General features: G+C 39.1%; 1 protein-coding gene across 1 annotated transcript in view; it reads left to right on the forward strand.

Annotated features, from left to right (window-relative positions):
- The window catches only part of CEMIP2 (cell migration inducing hyaluronidase 2), a 144,826-nt gene that overhangs the window by 53,297 nt on the left and 68,493 nt on the right, over positions 1-23,036 (forward strand). The window contains 8 exon segments of the mRNA XM_077474952.1: positions 447-587; positions 2,410-2,971; positions 4,261-4,430; positions 6,030-6,230; positions 10,031-10,200; positions 14,029-14,223; positions 15,556-15,761; positions 21,332-21,401. Of these exon segments, the coding sequence (XP_077331078.1) occupies positions 447-587; positions 2,410-2,971; positions 4,261-4,430; positions 6,030-6,230; positions 10,031-10,200; positions 14,029-14,223; positions 15,556-15,761; positions 21,332-21,401 (1,715 nt within the window).

A 23,036-nucleotide genomic window follows, 5' to 3' on the forward strand; every position in this document is an offset into this window, starting at 1 on the left:
GTGAGGGCAATAATTCCAGTGCTATCATTTACTAAGAACTCTAAATCGAGTTGTAAAAATGTTTTAAGCATCACCTGTGGACAGTTGCTGGTATTGTAGCGTTCTACCAATTATAGGCGTGTGAAGCTTTGAGGCTTGACATATTTGGTATACAGTACATTTATGTGTACTAAACCTCCATCTTGTATATCTTACCCAAAAATTGGGCATTGTGTCCTGTATGCTAAAATTAATTTGAGTGTGTTTTGGCTAAAAATACATTTTAGATCTATGACTAACTAAATTAATAACTGCCACTATTTTAGTCTACAGAGTCTCTGCCTTGTATTAGAAATGTAAATAAATATTGGGCAAAAAAAGGTTTAAAAGAAAAGTAGAAAAAGAAATCATACTCACTCTTTTTTTTTTTTTGTTACCTTTTTTTTGCCCTTGAATTTTTATTACAGAAAATTGTCCAGATCAGAACTATTTTCTTAGCAACTGGAATCCTGGACATGACGCCACAAAGAGGATAGTCATAAAAAAAGGGGACCTTTTTCGCTTGCAGTCGGATGCCACGGTGTATTCTATAACCATACAGGATGGAGGTGTGTAAAGTCCTGCTATTGTACTGAGGGACTGTAGTAAGCAAGTCACATGTAAAGGACTCTATTCATATTTCTTCTAATTGCATGAAACTTTATTCTGCCTGTTGACTGTGTGTTTTGTCCATTGCTGTTTAAGCATTACATAAGTAGTAATTGAAATATTTATATCCTGCCATACTGTTTATTAAAGTGTAATTGCAGGATTAAGTCATGTAATCTTACCTGTTGATGCTTGTTAGGCAATCTGATACCAGAAAAACAACCAGCTGTTCCACGGCTGACACCGCACACTGTAAAATGCGGTTTGTAAATCAAACCTTGAAGAACGCAATGAATGGGGTTTAACTTAAGCATGCAAGAAAGAGAGATTATGGTTTTGTCATTGTCTTGACCTGATTGTTGATTATGATTATTCCTGAAAAACCTCAGTTTTATTATATTAATTATATGTTTATTTTGAGCAATGTCTCAATTTATATTTCTTCAGTGCTTTCTTTCATATAAACAAAACTAAAAAGGTACGCTGGGTATGGTATATACTGATGGGGTGATTAAGTAAATATATTGTATGTTTAAGTTAGTAGGTGAAGGAATACATTTTGGGGATAGGTTTGGCAGCTGCAAGAGCCCAAAGATAATTGTACTTTAAACCACATTGGGTATTTCATTATAACTTGGTATTGCAAGCAACTTTGCAAATTAACTTCTTTCTGCCTTTTCTATTCTCTGTACTTGGAAAGTGGTTTACATATTCCATTGTAAATCTTTATTTGCATTCAGCCTGTCTACACTGTACAAATGTCTGCAAAACCGTAATGTGGACAACAAAGCTATCAAGGATACCCCTGATGTGCATTGTGCTTTCTGCACATGGCTGCCTGGAATTGCGAAGGATATGGGAATGAGTAGGGGTTGACGTTTTTGCCCTTTTTTTCCCAATTTTTTTTGTTATTTTTTTATTATGATTATGCAAATTATAATTTTTTCGACTGCCATTACCAACATTGGGGTGGATTTACTAAAGCCATAAAAGGTGTCTATTTGCGTTTTAGTAAATGTACCTAATTAAATGAAAGAGTAACTCCACTTTTGTTTATATACACACAAATGCAACATTATTTCGAAAATGCCATCCAAGTATAAAAGGTAACACTGTAACGATAATACAGCTTACACTTAAAACCTTTTACTACATCATATATGTAACATTATACTGTAAAGAGACTGGTCGGTGACGGGTGTAAAAGAGCTGATGAACATATGTTAACAGTTTTAACAGAGTATTCCCATGTCAATTAGGTCCAAAGTAAAGCTGCTACCATCAAAAATTAATCGGACTCCTTAAATGTTTGCTTCCTCAATATCTGTTTCACTTTCAAATACTCGGCATGTAGGAGAAAGAAAATGCTACATAGTATTTACTATAAATTAAAAATCCTTTATTGACAGTTGAAAGCTTGCGGGCATTCGCGTTTAGTATAGCAGAGCCTGTGTTGTTAAACTCTCAGTGCTTCACATAGACTCACTGCAGTGCAGCCTAGAATCTTCTCACATCTCCTAGCTACCACCCTACAAATTGCATCATAGATGACTTTATCAGGTAGGGAGAACGAATTCAATCAAGAGTGTATATGTTTAGAACTAAAGTTAATGGGTGACTGTTATAATTTGCTGTCTGCATCTTCTTCTTGAAGAAAAAAATCCTATTTTTGGCTACTGTATGTGGGTGTTTTTTATTTTATTTTTAAATTTTTTTTTACCTTGCCAATTTGAATTGTTTGAAATCATATCCAATACTAATTACATGCATTTTTTTTCTAAGGGAAACTTGTATTTGAAGACTGTCCAAATGGTTCCAAAAATATTACACTGAGGACTCGTTTTATACTGGTAAAGGATGATGGAGCGCTCCATATTGGAGCAGAGAAATGCCGCTATAAATCGAGAGCAAATGTTATTTTATATGGTAAATCAGATGAAGGAGACAGTGATCCGATATTTGGTAGGAAGTTCATCGGTGTGTCATCTGGCGGAACACTGGAATTACACGGATCCCAAAAATCATCTTGGACTCTGTTGACCAAATCTCTTTCTTCTTCTGGGCTTACAGCTGGATCTTACAGTTTTGAAAAGACTTTTTCCAGAGGGCTGAATGTAAGAGCTGTCGATCCAGAAACGGCACATGTTTTCTTTTCTGACAGGTTTGACACTTATGAATATCGAAATGAAAGCATTAGGCTACAGGAATTGCTCAATGGATTGCCACCTGGCAGTATCGTTGCGATGGCTGTTGGTGACTCTGCAGAAAGGAATCTACATGAAGGCACTCGGTCAACGATCCAGCGTCTCCTTGGAAGTAATCTTGTCCGAGGATTGGCTTATAGGTATTTGTTAATTGTAGTATCAGCATGTCTTATCAAAAAATATGATCTTAAAATGGATATCCTTGAGTTATCAGGTTAGAGATTGATTTAAAAAAATGTATATTAAAGGTTTCAATGGAAGTTCTTGCATGCTTGAAACATTTCTACATAAAGATTTATTCAGTTTTTTTGGAAAACACCATAACTACATTGGCACTATTGTTTACATTAAAACTGTATGATATCACTGTAGTCCTAAAGCAGAGGTCTTCAAACTGTGACCCTGTGCTTGCCTTCTTCCAGCCCTTGGGGCACCATTCCTCCCCACTGACACCATTGATGGGGCACTATTCCTCCGCACTGATATTACAAATGCAGCGTTTTTTTACACAGGCCACAGTCGGGTCTCCCCTAAAGTCTGAAGGACAGTAAACTGGCCCTTTGTTTAGAAAGTTTTGAGACCCTTGTCTTAAACCATTAGATGCATGTATGGCTAAATATGCGGATTGTTGTGTATTCTGGGCCAATGGAATGTGTGTACACCAAATGGTCTTAGTGGGAACACATTTTTATCAATTCCACCATGGTGGGCTCACTGTACAGTAAATATACTGTTCTTTTTGGTGATTATGTACGCTCCCAACGTATTCATAAAATGCCTAAAAGCCCTCTTCCATCAAATTTACATTTGACTGGTGTACAATTTTTGACACTTTTCGTAGATGTAAACCCGATTCATGAAATTTGACCCGGGCATATATTTCTGTAGTGTTTACTTGTCTCTCGTTAAAGCCCTAAGTCCCTGTCTTTCTGCTGCTTTGTTGCTCTGTTCTCAGCATGATCACTTCTGACAAGATCCCCAACACAGGAGATAAAAACAGCTGAAAATTAGTTTGAGTGAGTGCTATAGATTAGCAGAGAGCTGATCTACTCACAGCACAGCTCTGCAAGTTTCTTTCTTCATCTGCCTATGTGGAGGGAGGTGGTCAGCTGTTATACAGTGTATGCCCAGACTCCCACTGCTGAATGAGGAAGTAAAAATTCTAACACGCCGTGCACTTTCTAAAGATTAGAGAAGGCTGAAGACAGCAGCTATGTATGTAAAACTTGTATAGGGAGATTTGTTTCATCTCTGTGTATCATCTGAGGCTGTTCACTTCACTGGGTATAGGAGAGGGTTTACATCTACTTTAACTTCACCATGCAGAAAGATTTTGACTAGTGCAGAGACCTGGCCTGTAAAATTAGAATTGTACAGTTCTAACTTTAAAATAAATAACTGGTGTAATTCTGTTTGCATTCCAATGCAGGCAGGCTTGGGCTCTTGTTAGTGTTGTTGGTGGCAGTAACACTTCATGCAGTGAAAGTACTAGAGACTATGAGAATCACAGCACTGAAGGAAAGGCAGAGGCCATGAATGTTTTTTCCACATTGGATGGACAGAAGTTTGCTGTGAAAGCGTACAGCGAATGGAAAGAAGGTATGTACTAACTGTGCACAAATGCATATTTCTATTTGCACATTTACATTTATAACATGAGAGAGGAAGGCGAAAAAAGGTAACTTTTGTTAATAAAAGGATCAGGTAGCTTTCTAATGGTATGCCAAGCAGTGTGCAGTTTCCAACCAGGATTGTTTTATTGACCTACAGATTGTGGGTCTAGCTGGTTTATTGTACTTTCTCAGAAATGTATGAACTTATTAGGGCCAGTGTTAAAGGATTTCGATGGACAAAGGCCGCTTGCTATTGACCTCTATTTGACCTTCTTCTGAGATCATTGCAGGTACATTTGGCCTGCATTTGCAACATTAATCTGCTTTTGCATTCTTATAGAATTGTATGGGAAAAGAAGCAGTTGTGAAGCCAACAAGGAGACTTCAAGACTAGTTAATGTTAACGCTACAACTTTTATTTATTACATGTACTTTATATAGTGCTGGAAATTTACACAGCGCTTTACATATTATACATTGTACATTAACATCAGTCCCAGCCCTCAAAGAGCTTACAATCTTAGATCCCTAACTCCTATTCATACAGACACATACTGGACCAATTTATCCAGGAGCCAATAAACCAAACGGCGTGTCTTTGGAGTCTGGGAAACCAGAGAAAACCCACACAGGGAGAACATGCATGGTAGGGCTGTGATTGGGAATCGAACAGATAACCCTAGTTGCACAATTTCAAACCTGAAAAGATAAAGTTGGCTGATTTAAAGGGTAATGCAACAACATCAAACTTTATAGAGTTTAATTTGCATTGCAATTAAAAGTGTCTTATTACATTCTGCACAAACCAGGTCAAATGTTGTTCGCATGGGCTGCATTTTATTAGTAACTATGGTTCCTTGATGGATTAAGCTGTTTTACCATATGTTCGGTTTCATACTGCATTGATAAAACTATCCTAATGGGCATCAGTTGCATTTAGTAATGCGTTTTTTTTTTTTTTTTAACTGTTTAAAATGATTGAATTAATTACATGTTTCATCTGTGGAAGTATGAATACAGTCACCGGGCAGCCAAACCTCAGATCCTGCACACAGCACCGGATTTATTGCACCACCTTCTGATCTCCCATATGTGTACTGATTTGACTAAATGATTTGTCATACATTTGTAGATTTCTCTCTGACAGCCCCACAGGCTGAATGAGGAAAATCACACAATTGCTTTATCCAAACTAAAGCCTGAAGGCTGAACAAGAGAAATCACTAGATACCTCCTATCAGCACTAAATGGTATATATGGAAAAAAAAAATCCTGCTGGCTACTGTACTCTGACAGTTGACTCCTGCAGCTGTCTGAATGCCCAAAGAGTGCCTGTATCGGTTTGGATTCAGCTGCTGTTCTGCTGACTGGCATTTTTTTTTCCCCCTCTCATCCAACAACAAAGATGTTGGATGGGAGGATTGGAGAGGGTCATACATGGCTTAAATTCCTGATGAACTGCCTGAAATTCACCTTGTGTGTTGCCAGCTATAGCAGACTATTTTTTATGGTTGGCTTGGTAGGGGTCTGAACCATCTTCCAAATGTCCTGTTGTGAGTAAATCCTTGTTACTCTTAATTGTTAGTTTTTCGTGCAGGTAAAGCCTTTTCCGGCTTTGTTGTAGAAGCTGTTGATGGCATTATTTTGAATCTGATGGATGATGTTCACAGTTGGCAACCAGGGGATCAAATAATTGTTTCAAGCACTGACTATTCCATGTATCAAGCTGAAGAGTTTACATTACTACCTTGTCCAGAATGTAACAAATTTCAAGTCAAAGTAAAAGGTACATGCCTGTTTATTTAATTTTTTTTCTATTTATTAATGTAATGTTCTCATCTTCCTTTAGGGTAAGATGGTATTTGACAAAAGGGACATACTAGTTCTACTTTGCTTTTGTGATGATTTCAGTGTAGTTCTTGTTGCTTTATTGGTGAACTATTGGGTATATTTATAAAGCTGTGAATGTGACATTTACCAAATATTTACTGAATAATTTACTACATAAAAATACATTGACCAGGAAGATTTTACCTGCAGTGATTTTTTTTTTATTTTTTATTTTTTTTGTGAATGCCACATTTGCTGCTTTACGACTATACCCCTAGAGGTCTATTTTCTATTTTTTATTTATTTTTTATTTATTTTTTTCCAATGTGCTCTCAGCACAGATCAGTGAAGCAATGCAATTGTTTAGAATAAAGGCTGCTTGGTAATGTTTTTTATTTCACTTTTTTGTTTGCATCTGATGCCTTTTAACCCTCATCATTGTATTTGTTACTGGCCTTGGGATACCACCATGGAAGTTTGCATCCATGACCTTTCTGAAATCTTTTTAAATACATTGTATTTTTAATTTTCTATTTTTTATTGAATATTGCTTATTCCACCAACATTTCTAGTTTGTGTATCCCACAATGTATTTTTGCTTATAATACCAATCCACACTCTTTGAATAGATTAACTTTAAACGGATAAAATAGTTTTTGTTGACCTCTGCGGTTAAATTAGATTGAGGTAGCATGTTTCACCAACTGTACAATATGTTGAATATCAAACCGAGATACATTTTATTTACCATACATGCAGTATTTAGCACCTATATACTAGCTTGCACTTAGAGTATATAGAACCAATAACATCAGGCCCTTCCCCTCTAGGAGCACACATTTGAATGTCTCCACCACAGAAATGGCCTAGGGCCAATTGAACCTGCTGGTATTTTTTGGGTTGTGAGGGAAGACCAGGGCCCACCAAAAGTAGAATAGTCATTTTATGTTTTGGCATGCAAATATCCTAAACCATTTAGGTCTTCTTAGAGTGATTGTAAAGTCTCGTATTTTTCCTATAAAAATAACAAGCATTATACTCGCCAGCCTTTGTTGCAGTGGTTTTGCACAAAGCAGCCTGGAACCTCCTCTTCTCAGGTCCCTCTTCTTTGATCCTGGCCCCTCCCTTCTGTTGAGCACCCCCACAGTAATCGGCTTACTATGGAGGCACAAGAGCCGAGTCGCAGCTCCCTGTGTCCATTCAGACATGGAGGCCTGATCCGGCCCCACCCCCTCTCTGCCCTGATTGGCTAGCTGACTTTGACAGTGGTGCCTCTGCTTTGTCTAAGCCAATCAGAAGGGAGAATCTTGGACAGCTTAAACACTCAGGGACTTCACTGGACAGAGGGGCATCAGGTAAGTATTAGGGGGTCTGAGGGGGGCTGTTGTGCACATCTTAATTTATCTTAATGCATTAAGATAACAAAAAAATCTTCTGCCTTTACAACCACTGTAAGTCTGATGAATAATTTACAAATTCTTTCAGTTGCATAATTTAGTTACTGACTTTACTTGTATTGGAAAGTGACAACCATCTGTTGGCTATACATAGATACAAAAACACTGCCTCTAAATGTGGGGTGGCACTTTCCTAGAGGCATTGTACCAGTTGCATGGATAGACTTAGCCTGCTGTAATGCAGACTAAGGCACGTTTTTCTCCATTCTGCACCTTTTAGCCTTGATGAGCATGTATTCCTTACAGTGCGACGTGGCTCACTGCAAGGGTATCTTTTTAGTTCAAGCCTGAAATTAAGCTTCAATGCAGGCCCATGCCAAACAGTAAAGTATAAACCAGGGGTTAATAACCTGGGGCCCTCCAGCTGTTGCAGACTACATGTCCCATTATACCTCTGGGAGTAATTGTAACTGCCAGCCTTGCAATGCCTTATGGGAAATGTAGTGCCACAACAGCTGGAGGGCCCCAGGTTGCCTACCTCTGCTATAAACCATAAGGGCCTATTCTGGTATTTTGCATTAAAGCAGCTCATTCCTTTGAATGAATGAGTGGTCTTCTCATGAGAAAAAAAAAAAAGACAAGCCCCAAATTTTTTTCATACATCGGTAGTGCGCTAGTGTGCATTGTGGTGATCTGCAATGCATGTACATAGGAGGCTTGTTGCCTTAAAGCATAGGGATTCAGTTAAAAATGAATGGCACTATAATTTGCTAACTCCTGTAATGTGCATTGGCGTGTGTAAACGAGATTAAAACCTGAATTCAGTTGTTTGCATTTTTACTTAATGCATTTTTCCTTGAAAGCACTGAAAATGCACACCAAAGTGTATCATGAGGTGACATATAAACGTACATCAGTGTTGACATTGGACACATTTTCATTTAATTCAGTGGAAAAATGTTTAACCACCAAATGTTTAACCACTTCAATACCAGGCACTTTTTTCTCCCTTCCTGCCCAGGCCAATTTTCAGCTTTCGGTGCTGTTGCTTTTTTAAATAATTGCGCAGTCATGCTACACTATTCCCAAACTTTTTTTATCATTTTGTTCCCACAAGAAGAGCCCTCCTTTGGTGGTATTGGCTCACCTCTGGGTTTTTTATTTTTTGCTAAACAAATTTTAGAAAAACAAAGTTTTTCTTTGTTTATAAAATTTTGTAAATAACTGTTTTCTCCTTCACTGGTAGGCATTGATAAGGCAGCACTAATAAGGCGACACCGATGGGCATTACTGATAAGGAGGCACTGGCTGGCATCATTAGGCACAGATTGGCATCCCTGGTGGCCATCTAGTTGCGTCTGTCAGATGCGATAGAGCCGTGTATTCCTCTATCTGTTTACACTGTGATCGGCTGTGATTGGACACAGATGATCACATGGTAAAGAGCCTCCATCAGAGGCTCTTTACCGAGATCAGTGTTGCGGTGTGTCAGACTAACACACAGCACCACCAGTCAATGTGGGCGATACTGAAAGACTTCATATGAAGTCCAGTCAGGATAACGGAACCACTGCCCGGCCGTCATTTTGCTATAGGCCAGGTGGGAAGTGGTCAAGGGAGAAAATCTATAGGTGTGAATACGCCACAACATGCATCAACACATGGAAGCACTTTCTCTGCGCTACCAGCATTGTGGCATGAATGACCTTAAGTGTTTTTCTTTTGAAGAAAAGCTTATTTTTGTGCTTAGAAAATCCATTAAGAATATGTGTTGTTGCCAGTTTAAAATCCGTAGTAACTAGCAGAGATTTGTGTTAAAGAAAAATGTTCCATGCCTTAGCATTTTAAAACCATTTACTGTATAAATCTGTTATAATGCTGCTTTTTCCAGTGATAAATGTTGGCCAGGGATTCACAAATAGAAATATTTGTTTTACAGAATTGCACAAAATAATGTCAGAGAGGAGTTTGTATAAACAGTCTTGCCTTTCTTATATTAAAAAGAATGACGACGACCCTGAATAAACCATATTTATTGAGGTTTCAGAGGTCTGGTTAGTGAACAAAGCTTTCCTCCTCCATTCCAGTTTTGCTTTTGAATTCTAAACGTCGATCTTTAAAAAGTTCTTTCTTTGAAAAATTTGATCGTGAAAATAGTTTAAAAAGCAATTTATTAAAACAAACAATGGCTGCTTTTATGCACAGAGAAGGGTTAATGCTGGAATAGCATCTATGCTCCCAAAGATATTATTGGGCATGCCTGTGTTGTGGCCCTACAAGGTGTTTTATGAACTCTGCCCTCTCAGCAATATTTTTCTGTTTTATGAATTGCAACGTCTTTCTTTCTTTTTTGTTTTAGAGACACCTTTGTTCTTCCATATGGGAGAAATCACAGATGGGCTGGATATGCGAGCAGAGGTGGGAGACCTTACGAGGAATATTGTAATCCAAGGTGAAATGCAGAAGACTTGTTATGGAAATAACCAGTGTCAGTTTTTCAGCTATGACACTTTTGGAGGGCATATTAAGGTTTGTTAACATCTTGTCATGGTCTTTGATATTGTGTACTTGCTTGGCTGTTCATGTGCAGATTGGTAGAAATGGCTAAATGACTGTTAAAGCGGAGTTCCACCAAAAAGTGGAATGTCTGCTCATTTGTCTCCTCCTCCTTTTTGTTTTTTTTCGTATAATTACTGCTGCTGACGATAACTGGCATCAATCATTGTATTCTGACTGTGGGAAAACCTCCCACTGGCAGAATACAATAGTTCAGCGGGAGTTATTCCCCCATCAACAGTGACTGTGTTGATGGGTGAATGGAGCAATTTTTTTTTCCTTCAGCCTGTATGGCCAGCCTTGAGCATTTAAAACAAACTATATACTTGAAAGCAACAGGTAGGAGCAGGTCACAAACTTATTGATGTGTGACTTTTTTAACCTTTCAGTATTTTATTTTACAATAACGTTTTGGCTGATAACCTGTCTGATGCCTAAATACCCCTCTTTTCAGCATTTTATTTCTGAAACCTGTTGGTATAAAAGCACTGAACAATGTAATGAATTCTGATTGGGTCATAGTATGGGTACTCCCACTTTTAAGTTTATTTCCAGTTGTATTAGGGAAAATTTAGATGGTTTTATCAGCAAGGTTTTCATGTTAATAATACTGAAAAGTTTACATTTGCCCAGTACAAAAGACCCTACAAAATATTTTATGCAACATGTTAATTTTCTGTCTGGGCAGAATTCATAAAGAAAAATCTGTAGCTGCTGCTGTTTTCCTTCCAGTATAATAAAACTGCTTTAATACCCCCCTGACAATTTTGGCTTTAGATTGCACTGTCTCCTTTATTTTGTAAACCGCAATTCTAAAACCTGTATAATAACAATATATCACTAAATTGAAACTAAAACTCCCATTTATACTGTATATACAGAATGTTATCTGAGCTATTACAGCCTGTAGTTAATGGGAGCTGCAATCCCCTGCATGCAAAGGTAAAACAAATCTTAATGCCTGAACACGGTTTTACAACTTTACAACATTGCAATGTGTTGGTAAAACTGTAGATAATTTTACCCAGTTGGTGTATCCATCTGAATTATACCTGTTTTTTTTTTAAGGACAAATTTTAGGGTTTCATTTGGTGGTAAATGCTTTTACCATAAACTTCCACCAAAAAATAAAAAATAAAAAATACACAAATCCAAAATAAATTAACCTGCTCCTGATGATATGTGTATGTATGTTTGTCTTGCCTATAGTGTGGCCTAGAAAAAATACCTGACCTTTTGACCATGAACTTTGACTCTAAACTTGACCCCAACACTAACCTTACACTGACCTAGATCAAACGCTAAACTAGCTATTTTTCTTTTCTATTTTTTTCCCCCCACCCTTCTTTTTTTGTTTATACCCTTCTCCTTTTAGTAATAAAAAAAAAATCAATGGAAAAGATTTACTAAAACTGGAGTACTTAGGCTTCTAACTCCAACTTGTTAAATTAAAGTGACACTAAAGGTTTATGGGTTGTGTGTTATTTATTTATATATATATATATATATATATATATATATATATATATATATATATATATATATATATATATATATATATATATATATATATATATATATATATATATATATATATATATATATATATATATATATTTTTTTTAAAATATCATACTTGCCTCCAGTGTGCAGCTGTTTTTGCACAGAGTGGCCCCAAGCCTGCTCTTCTGGGGTCCACTGGCACCTCTCTCAGCTCCTCCCCACATTAGATAACCCCCTTGGAGAAGCTATATATATATATATATATATATATATATATATATATATATATATATATATATATATATATATATATATATATATATATATATATATATATATATATATATATATATAATTATATTCTCTCTGCACACTATGCATAATATATCAAACAAAGGGTGTAAAATAAAACCATTTTTAATATGTAAAATGTTTTTTCTTTACTGCATGAGTTGCTGCAGTTATATACACAGACCTGTAATCCATTATGGTATGATATAGTTCCTTTAGGTAGAACTTTGTTTTCCTAATAATAAATCAAATGCATGTACTGTGCAGGGAAGAGCAGAAGACTTTTTCAAAGTTTGTATAGTTTGACACTTTCATTTTTATTTTTTTTTATATTTGATTCTCCTCTTTCCTTCATGCTATTTACATTCCCTCCCTCCTAGCCCTGTGGAAAATTTGGTCACAGTGCTCTATTCTGTGTGCTGTATTATGTTAGGCACAGTGAGCAATGTGTGGGATGTCGTGAAAAGCAAGCAAAGGCCAAACACATCTTAGATACTTAAGTGGTGAATCTGAACTTGTAATAGAAAAGAATAATCTGCAGAGCAGTTCAGTGTGGAAAATATATTGTCTGGGAAGTTGAACCCAGGTTATTTACATACGCTAGATCATTGTAATGTACTGTACTCTTCTGTAAACTTTGGGGTGAAATGGTTATCAAGAAATAACCTGCACCATGGTTATATATTTATATTGCAATTCATTACAATGTATACAGTTATTAGAGAGAATTAGCTATTTTATGGAAATCTGAAAATTAAAGTAATGATATATGTATTGGCTGAATAAGTATGGTTTCCAAAACATATTACGGAAAAAATTTGCAGATATTGCATGCTGGTGTATTTTTTATATGCAAAATTATTTAAAAAAACATTAGCCAAACACAAATTTGAAAATTGCATTATTCACAGCAAAAGCAAACAATTTAGAATTCTAGCAGTTACCTTAGGCTGGGTTCACAATTGTACGACAAACGCTCTGACATCTGAAGCTCATGTCGCAGGACGTGTGAAAAAGCATGGTTTCCCTATGAGAGCCGTCTTAACTGGTCCAATACAAGTCGGTCCGACTTTGAAAATGCTCCCTGCACTACTTTGGTACAACTCTGGTCCTATTTCAACCCATTGAATATCACTGAAGTCGGATCAAAGTAGGATCCTTGTCCTAACCATCCGACTTGTGACATCTGACATGGTGATTACAGCAGCAGTAAAAGGAATTTTATGTCACTCTGGGATTATTTTGATTGGTCAAAGGACAAGTCAGACTATCTCAAAGTCGGAGCAAAATCTTATGTTCATTCAAGTCGGATGGAAGTAGGACCGATGTTGCAGTGCAAAGTAGGATGACAGTCATACAACAGTCGACACGTACCAGTGTGAACCCAGCTTTATAAGCCAGAAAGTGTTTCCAAGCTGTTAAGATATCCTTTAAATTTTAGTAAGACTACTTTCACACTATAGCCACGGCAGCATTGGTTGTAAAGCGCAACGCATTTTAGCTGTGCTTTTAACCCCCGCCAGCAGTTAAAGAAGGGGTTAAAACTGCCCGCGTGGCTGAAAACTGCCTTCAGTGTGAAAGTGGTCTAAATTTTTTATTTAAAACCAAGAATATATCTTTCTTAGGCATATTTAAAGGAGCACTGATCAATGTACTGTAAGCTTTGAACCAGTCCCCAATTTTCAGTGTAATTTTTCAGCAAACTAACATCTTGGTGCTTCAATTTACTGCTCTCTGCACATCAGGATTGCTTTGGTTGATTTTCTTAACAATTTGTGAATAGCGTGCATGGAGGATGAGAAGTCTGCTCCTGACTTTCATCATGTTTCAAACCAGTTTAAAACCTTAGACATGTGTGCAACAAAATAATGTTCTGGTCCCACAGGTCGGAAGGTTTAGGCTAATTTTTAGATTGTATAAGGAAAGTTTTAAGAATGTAATGAGTTGTATTGAAACTGGATTCTACTGGAAATTTCACAAATGTTTACCATATGCTTTATTTATTAGATTGTACAAAACTTTACTTCTGTGCATTTATCCAACGTTGAACTGAAAAACATGGGCCAGCAAATCATGGGAAGCTACCCTGTCCACTTTCACCTTTGTGGAGATGTTGATGGTTCCAACACTTATGTGGAAGGCCTGTCCATTCATCATAGCTTTTCCAGATGTGTCACAGTCCATGCAACCAATGGCTTGTTGGTATGTAAGATATATCAGCTGTAGTGAAGGTATAGGTGCATCTGCTAATATGCTTTGCAACTTTTTAATCACACATTTCATTTGGAGGCGGATAACTTTTTTGGCATTTATTTTTCTAAGAGAAAGGTTATATTGAGATTTGTGGTCCAGTTGTCTTCTCTCCTCAAGTCTGCTTTAGAATATGTATTCTTTACATTCACAGCAGCAAGGAGTGACAACAAATATCCCGCATTTCATTGTGTTCTACAATAAAAAATATATATTTTTTTAACCACTGACACTATTGGTCCAAAATGCACTTTTTCTGCCTGGGCACAGCACACAGTTTACCTGCACAATAACTTGCATAGCTTATATTCACCATTGTTATATGCCGTATATGGGTTCACAGCCACTGGGCACTGGACTCATTTCTAAAAGAATCAACTGAGCAGACTGCTCCTTTCCTGCTTATTTTTCCTGTAGCTCATTTGTGGGGGGGGGGGGGGGTTAGTCTTTAAGGCCGCATGCACACTAGGCATCGAAAAACTGCTTTTAAGGGCGTATGACTTTTTTTTTCTACCTGTGTACGACCCTCTGTTTGTCCATGCACACAAGCGTTTACAGGTGCTTAAAGTGTAAACTTGCTTAAGTGAAAAGCCTTTATCGCTTGAGCATTCATTTATTTAAGTGGCCAGAATAATTTAATATTCTGGCCAATTAAATGAAGGCCCAGCGCTTGTGTGCTTAGATGCAGTTGACAAATGCCTACTGTGCATGGGGCATAAGCCATGGTGACTTAAGAAAGTATGGGCATCAGGAGTTAACTGTTAATGCACTAAAGTTTGTTATTTGAAAATGTAGATGCAATTACGGGTTGATCATGTGGTAACATGAAAAATGGTGACGCATTGCTATGAAATTGTGCTTGTTCTTAAACTTGAAAATTTGATTTTCTTGCCAGGTAATCATTTAACGGTGTTGACATTTGTTGGAACATATACGATCTTATAGCTAAACTGTTTGGCAGTGAAGCAGGTATATTCATTTCTAGAAGCAGGGCAGTATATTCAGTAATTCAAACCAGCTTAGTGGGCCATACGGTTATGATATATACAATGTAAAAACAATAGAACCTTCTTTTTTTCATCTGTTTCAAATTGCGTTTATCTGTGGTTTCCGCATATACACGTTAGAACATTGGTAATCTGATGTCCCATTGTGTGTTGTTGGCGTAATTGTATTTTTCATATATATATATATATATATATTTATTTATTTATTTATTTTTTTGTTTTCATTGCTTAGGCTCTTAATTAAATAGTGGTCTGATATAATGTCTAATTTCTGCAGATAAAAGACACAATTGGCTATGACACACTGGGCCATTGTTTCTTCCTGGAAGATGGCATAGAACAAAGGAACACACTGTTTCACAACCTCGGACTGGTTACTAAGCCAGGCACTTTATTACCAACAGACCGAAATAGCACTGTGTGTACAGCCATGAGGGATAAAGTATATGGGAGCTACATTCCCAATCCAGCCACTGACTGCATGTAAGTATTTGGCAATGAAGCAATAAAAATGTGAGATGGATCTAAATAGTTTGGGGGGGGAACTATCTGTTACAGGTGGCCCCAGTCCTGTAAGTGGTTAGATAATAAAAGAGCCTGCAAGTCGAGAGAAGACTGGTGGCTAATATGCTCTATTACCCTGGGAAAATGCAGAGAAGATGTCAACAATAAACATTTCTGATAAATATAATGTGTATACAGTTATAGAAATTAAATAAATGAGCAGTATGCTAACCTTTTTCTTTAGTGTAAATTACGGGACACAGAGCAGCTATAGTAATTACTATCTGGGTTATACGCCACCTATAGATGAATGGACACTGGCACACCCAAAAGACAGGAGGTCACCACTCTATATAACTCCTCCCATACAGGAAGTACCTCCGTTTTTTTTTTTTTTTTTTTTTTTTTTACCTCAGTGTCTGCAAGGTGGTGGTCACTGATGTGCTTTTGGAGCATACTTGGAGGTCTGGAGGGTTCTATTAAGAATCATGGACTTTAATCAGATCCATTTGAAAAATCTGTCAGCCAGATGGTATCCAAGCCTCATTGGATAGAAAGAAAATTCCTCAAGGTTTGCCTGTAATGCAGCCTTGCAGAGATGGACCCTGTGTAATGGAACCCTGTGCAGTGTGTGTTCTGACCATGGTGCTTTCCTGCAGGGTGCTATACAGGTTCAGGGGCGTGGACCCCAGATTAAGGGGGGACTCAGTCTCTGAAAGTCTTTTTATGACCAAGCTTGCCACAATGGGTGAAGATTGGACTCCTGTTATGTCCAGAGTCCTGCAGCAGGAATGGCAAGTCTGCATTTGTTTGCAGTCTCTTTTTTTTATTTTTATTTTTTTATTAAAAGTTCTGACCTTTCTCCCGGTGGCCACTGAGAGCAGTGTGCTGTTTAATCATGCTATGTACTTCTTACTCATGTGGGCTGCTGTTTCTCCTCCAGCCACTAGAGGGCGTGGGCTCGCTCAGTATGGCCTATTCTTATGTAGGCAGGAAGGGCGGCCATGCCATTTGGCGACAGGTTCTGTAGGCCTCTGGAGACATAGCAGCAGCCCATGGATACTAACAAAATGTGAGTACTTGCTATGGGAGAACTTTGTGACGGACAAGGCATGATTACATGCTGCATATTTACTGCTTATCTGGGGGGACTGTACAACTGCAAGTCGATACACCCCTGGATGGTTAGCGGTTCACTTTAAAGTGTTGTTGCTGCTCTGTAGGTAGGTGCAGCATAGTATATATGCTTGCAAACTTGTTGCTTAAATGCATGTTTTGCATATACACGTTTGGAAAAACATGAACATGGGTGTATTTTAAGGAGTTGTATCTCCAGTATAGTGCATATGTGCTTGGCTAAATCCTGCAAGACTAGTAATGGGGCCAACTGCAGTTAAAGGGGAGGGCCACCCTGAAAAACAAAAAAATGTTAAAAATTACAAAAAATCAAAAAAAAAAAAAATGAAAACATTTTTTTTTTTTTACTTACCAGAAATGCCTGTTGCTAGGCACTTTATCCTAATCTTCCTCTTCCTCCTCCGCGGAGATCTTCTGTCTTCTCTCTTCGTCGCGGCGTCTTCTGGGTAATGAGTCGCGCTGTGTTCTGGGAACTGTGTGTTCCAGAACACAGCGCGTCCCATTCAGAAAGCGCTGCGGGACTCGCGCATGCGCAGTAGCTGCGGGACTCGCGCATGCGCAGTAGGAAACGGGCAGTGAAGCCGTAAGGCTCCGCTGCCTGTTTCCCTTACAAGGGATGGCGGCGCCGGGACCCGAGAGCCGAGGGACGGGTCGGCCTCGGGCGGCCGACATCGCGAGCGCCCTGGACAGGTGAGTGTGTTAAGTCAGCAGCTGCAGTGTTTGCAGCTGCTGACTTTTTTTTTTTTTTTTTTTATAACCGGCCCTCCGCTTTAAGAAGGTGCTTGCTTGCAAACTAGCTGAAATGCATGGTTGCTGAAGATGCATGTTTTTACATATTTGCATAAATATACATGGTTATATGTGCTTGCATAAAGATACGTGATCATGGTTACACAAGGATGCATGGTTGCACAAAAATGCATGGTTATTCATGTTTGCATTAATATACATGGTTATACATGATTGCTTTATTTGCATAGGACTACATGCATATGAGCTTTTTTGCCTAGGTGCTTGTTTGCCTGGGGGTACATGCTTGTGAGCTTATTGACCTTGTACTGCATACATAAATGCATGAATGACAAGAATACTTGTATACCTGCATGTTTGCATACCTAAGGGGTTGCATAGAGGTAAACAAACGTTGTTTTAGGCTTTCATCCTTGCAGGGCTGTATATTAGGTTGGATGATGTAGTTGTTGCGTTATTTAAATGTTATACCATTAAATGGTTCCAGGAAAGAGGCACCTGGGGGAAGCAGGGGCACCGCTCTCAGGTTCAGGGATCTAGCGGTGTCCACATCTCCGGATGGACAGTGGTGTCGGGTGCATCTGAGCCACTGTGGTGTTTGGCATTGCAGTTTCCTGTCGCATTCATTTTTTGTCAGACTGTGGCCGCATCACCTTGATCATGATAGAGAAGGGGATATCGCCGCTCCAGGTAGGTCAAACCTCTAGAAAACCTCTCCTCCAGTTTAGAAGCCCAGCTGCTGGCAATGCATCTAACAATTACAACAGGGAGAAGTTCTGGACATCTGCATTTATTCAAAAATTTTTGTCAAAAATACATGCCAGATGTAACCTTTCCCCACCTGGGTTAGGGAGGCATCTGAGGCTGTTGTGTTTTTGAGAGCATCTCAGGCCAGAAAATTTTAGGGCAGTCTCTGAGGTGGATTGTTCCATCTTTAGCCGGCAGAACCTGGTAGGTTAAATGCACCGCTAGGGACTGTCTGTGTCTGTCATGGTCATCAGTCTTTTGTCTTGCATTTGCTCTTGGAGCAGAAGTTATGGACTCATTACTGTGAGACAATTAAATGGTGGCAGTTCCAAAGCCAAATGGGGACATGAGGCCTAACTTAAGATCTCAAGCCGCTGAACATCCTTCTGTTTCAGATAGACTAGACTGTTCAACTATGAACTCTCTGCAAGAGGTAGATTTCTGGGTGTATAATCTGCAAACGCACATCTTCATGTGGCGGTTTGTTTCCAGATTTCTGTATTTGCAGTGGAAAGCCTTTTTTTTGTGAATCTTCTCTTTGGGTTAGCCACAGCTCCGGAGGGTTCACTAAGCTTCTAGCCCCAGTGTGGGACTTGCTGAAGACACCACAATCATCTTTACCTCAATCTTTTCTCAGGAAGTAGTCAATTTCAGGGATTCCTTGTGTTTAGGTCAAAGCATATTCTCTACATAGAGCCCTACTCAAGGTCTTGGTAGAGGTTCATTCTCTGGAACTTGAAGATCCAGGCATTGCATTGCCGGAAGACTCTGTTTCCAAGGTGTTGCAGAGCAAAAATTGGTGCTGGATATTCTTCCTTTTCAGGAATTTGGAAAATAACCACTGATGCCAGCCTTTCTAAGTTGACTTGAGGCTGGCTATAGTTCAGTGGGCCTGGTCTCCACAGAAGAGAATACTGTCCAATAGCTTGGAATTTTTGCCAGTATGCCGTGCTCTGGATTATAGGACAAACTGTTTGTATGTTCAATCTGGAAATGCCTCTACAGGCATATATAAATCAACCACCAGGGCAGCACCAGAGGTCACGCGACTCAGGGAGGTGTACTACATTCTGTCTGGGACAGTACAAGGGCCATCTCTATCGCCAGTACATATTCAAGGTATATGATAGTGGCAAGGGGAACTCTGCAGGGGAATCTACTAGATTCCAAGTTCTACAACAGTTTGGGACAGGTGTGTCTGGGACAAGAGTCCCATTGCCAATAGGGGTACATGTACTGTTAACACCTTAAGGTCTGGTTCTCCCTTATTTGAGGATTTTTTTTTTTTTCCCCCGTTTTGGATTCTGCCACATCTTTTGTGAAGAATCCGCGAGGTGGTAACACTGATATTAGTGTTAGCTGAATTAGCCCATGGGAGCTTGGTACACAGACATAGCGAGTCTTGTGGGTGTTGCTCCATGGACACTCCCAGTCCAGCGGGACCCGATGGTCTTGAGTCCTGTATCTCAGCACTGTTGAGACCCTGGAAGCCAGCTTTGGGGAACTTCAATTACAGGACTTTAAAAATATTTTTTGGCCCGGGGTGAAGCCAGGAAGTGCCATCCGCAGAAATATTTGGGCGTGAGATTTTCTTTTTCTTTCTCCAATCGGTAAAGGAAAGGAGTTTGGCCTTAAATACCATTAAATATCAGAGTTCGTCCCTATCCATCTTTTTTTCCAGGGGCCCATTATTTCTCACTCCTTGTTTCATACAGCATGTAACTTGGACAGTCTTGTCTGTCTAGCCATTCTTGTGTCCTTGGGACTTGAATTGATCTTGACTGTCCTTGCAGAGGCCGCTTTTTGAACCAATCGGGGAATTCTGTTGGTCCTTTTATCTCAGAATGTGGCTTCTTTGGTTACGATCACTTCACAAAGTGAAGTGCCGGGGTTGGCGGCTCTTTTATGCAAGGAGCTATTCTTGGTCTCGCATCATAAGGTGATGTTGCATCCTCATCCATTTTTATTGCCTTAAGTGGTTTCTAGTTTTCACTTAACTCAGGACAGTGTCTTTCCTTTCATTTTTCTCCTAATCCACAGTTGGCAGGAGAAGGATCGCTACCTACTCTAGAGGTAGTTCAGACGCTCAGGGTCTACTTTGAGTTGTCGGCACAAGTCAAGAATCCTGGTTTGTGCTGCCAGAAGAGCCCAGGAAGGGCAGGCGGCATCCAGGTCGAATATTTAACAGTGGATTTGCCAGTTTAAAAATTATGGCTATGGTTTAAATGGCAAAAAAAAATAAAAAAATTCTGGGGAGAGATTCTCTACCAGGTGTGGGAGTATATTGAGCCATCCATCATCGGGTATCAGTGGCCCAGGTGTACAAGACCATTTTATCTTTTGTTTATACATCTACAGAGTTTTTACCAGGTCAATGTCAATCACGTAGAAGATACACTGAGGCCAAAGGCAGTATTACAAATAGAGTAAGTCCTTCTTTGGCAGTTTCTATGATGGTGTCTCCTTCCCCTCAGGGGCATTGCTTTTGGACATCCCAGATAGTAATTACTACAGCTGCTCTGTGTTCCCTGATGTATGATAAAGAAAATAGGATTTTTTTTCTACAGTTTACCCTATAAAATCATTTTCTTGGCGTACATCACAGGATACAGAGGTCTCTCCCCTCTTTTGGGAATTGTTTGCTACAAAACTGAGATACTTGTATGGGAGGGGTTATATAGAGGGGGGACTGCCAGTCTTTTGGGTGTGCCAGTGTCCATTCACCTATAGGTGGCGTAAAACCCAGATAGTAATTACTATAAGTGCTCTCTGTACAGTGATGCACTGCAAGAAAAGGATTTTACAGGTAAATGGTACTCTGTCAGTGGAAGATATCTGGAAAGGGGCTATTGATTTAAAAAATAAAAAAAATGTATTCTAATTTGGCGGTTTTCATGGTTTTGTGCCTTTTTCAGGGCAGCGTCCACATTTTGGATTGCAAATCCCAACAATAACCTCATTAACAATGCAGCAGCTGGCTCTCAGGTATGCTAAATGCATGGTTTTGCCTTTACATCATTTGAATACTGTGTTGGGTTTAGTTACAGGCCTTTGTATAAATGTTATTTTCCTCTGTACTCTAGTTTTTAATTGGTGTTTCACACGTTCAGGACTTTTGGAGGATCTGTACTTCTAAAACCTCAACCCACTTTAAGTCCCCAGTATTTTTTGACAATCTCCTTATGTGGTGGACCTTTTTTTTTCCCATATGGAGAAGTTTTCTATGCTTAACTAGTTTTCTTTCTTTTCCCTTTTATATTATTTTGGACTCTTCAACTCTTTTCTGCCTTCTACTAGACCAATAGAAGCTGTGCATCCAGATAGATGTAACCTCGGTGATACCTTGGAGACCTTATCCAGACCATAAATTTATGGCCTGTAACATTGCATTGGGCACTGGATCCTGCTTGAGAGCTTGCCTTGGCAATGAATGCAGTGAGTTTGGTTAGCAGTAGGGTGCTATACAGGTCCAGGACTGTAGTCCATTCCTGTCGTTTCCAGACACTGACAGGCAAAGCCTTGACCCATAAAAGGACCAGCGACCTTGAATGGTAAGGCATGTTTGTCCTGTTCAGTGTCAATATTAATCAGCGGATAGTAAATAGTCTCTCCCCACAGCAGCTGGAAAAACGCCCTCAGGCATATATCATCATGTGTCTCCTAAACCTGCACTTAAAGATGAGTGTCACCTGAAAAAATATTAAAAGTCAGCAGCTACAAATACTGCAGCTGCTGACTTTTAATGAATGGACACTTACCTGTTCCAGGGTCCAGCTATGTCGGCAGCAGATGTCTCTTGGCTGCCCCCGCTGCCATCCTCTGTCAGGGAATCGGGAAATGAAGCGTTGCGGCTTCACTGCCCGGTTCCCTACTGCGCATGCGCGAGTCATCCTGCGCGTCTTCACTGGTCCCTGTTGTGTCCTGGGTGTGTTTTCCAGAACACAACTGGGGGCGGGGCATCTGCGGCTAGCTATTCTCGGAAGCGTGTGCAGATACCTGGATTATACAGGTATCTGCACCCCCCTCCCCCCTGAAAGACTGGGACCAGTGAAGTAATATGCCAATTGTGGCGCTGGAGGGGGGGGAGGGTTCCGATAAGCGGAACTTCCACCTGAGGGTGGAGGTCCGCTTTGAAAACAAAATGGGTATATCTTCCTCATAAATTGGATTCAAGGGATTCCCACTACTATTTCTTGACCCCTAGTGAGTGCGGGTCAAATAAAGCTGGATTCCAAAAGCTTGTTTCCATTGCGGCCATCTCCACAGCATTTAACTGAAACAAACCCGAAAAGGCCAATATAGTATAGCGTATTCAAACTTGCTTTTAATAATCAATAATTCATTGTGTTCACATATATCAGTGTTTTTTTTGCCAAACTTCACCCAGTAATATTTACTTCACTTCTACATCTCCATATACTCTTATCAGGTGCAAAAATTCTTCAAGTCATATATCAATTATCCTCCCTGCTTCAGGTTCTTCTAAGCCTCCAATTCTTGTGAAAATAAATCTATAAGAAAACAAGAAAAAAAACTTGATAGAGCAATATGATCTTTTCCACTAAAAAAATGCAAATCATCCAATATGTGCTCACACTAAATTTGTGAATATCAGTGCAA

This window comes from Lithobates pipiens, unplaced genomic scaffold (assembly GCF_037356315.1).
Source record: "Lithobates pipiens isolate NorthernLeopardFrog02 unplaced genomic scaffold, aLitPip1_a1.2 Scaffold_13, whole genome shotgun sequence".
In the NCBI taxonomy this organism is placed as follows: Eukaryota; Metazoa; Chordata; class Amphibia; order Anura; family Ranidae; genus Lithobates; species Lithobates pipiens.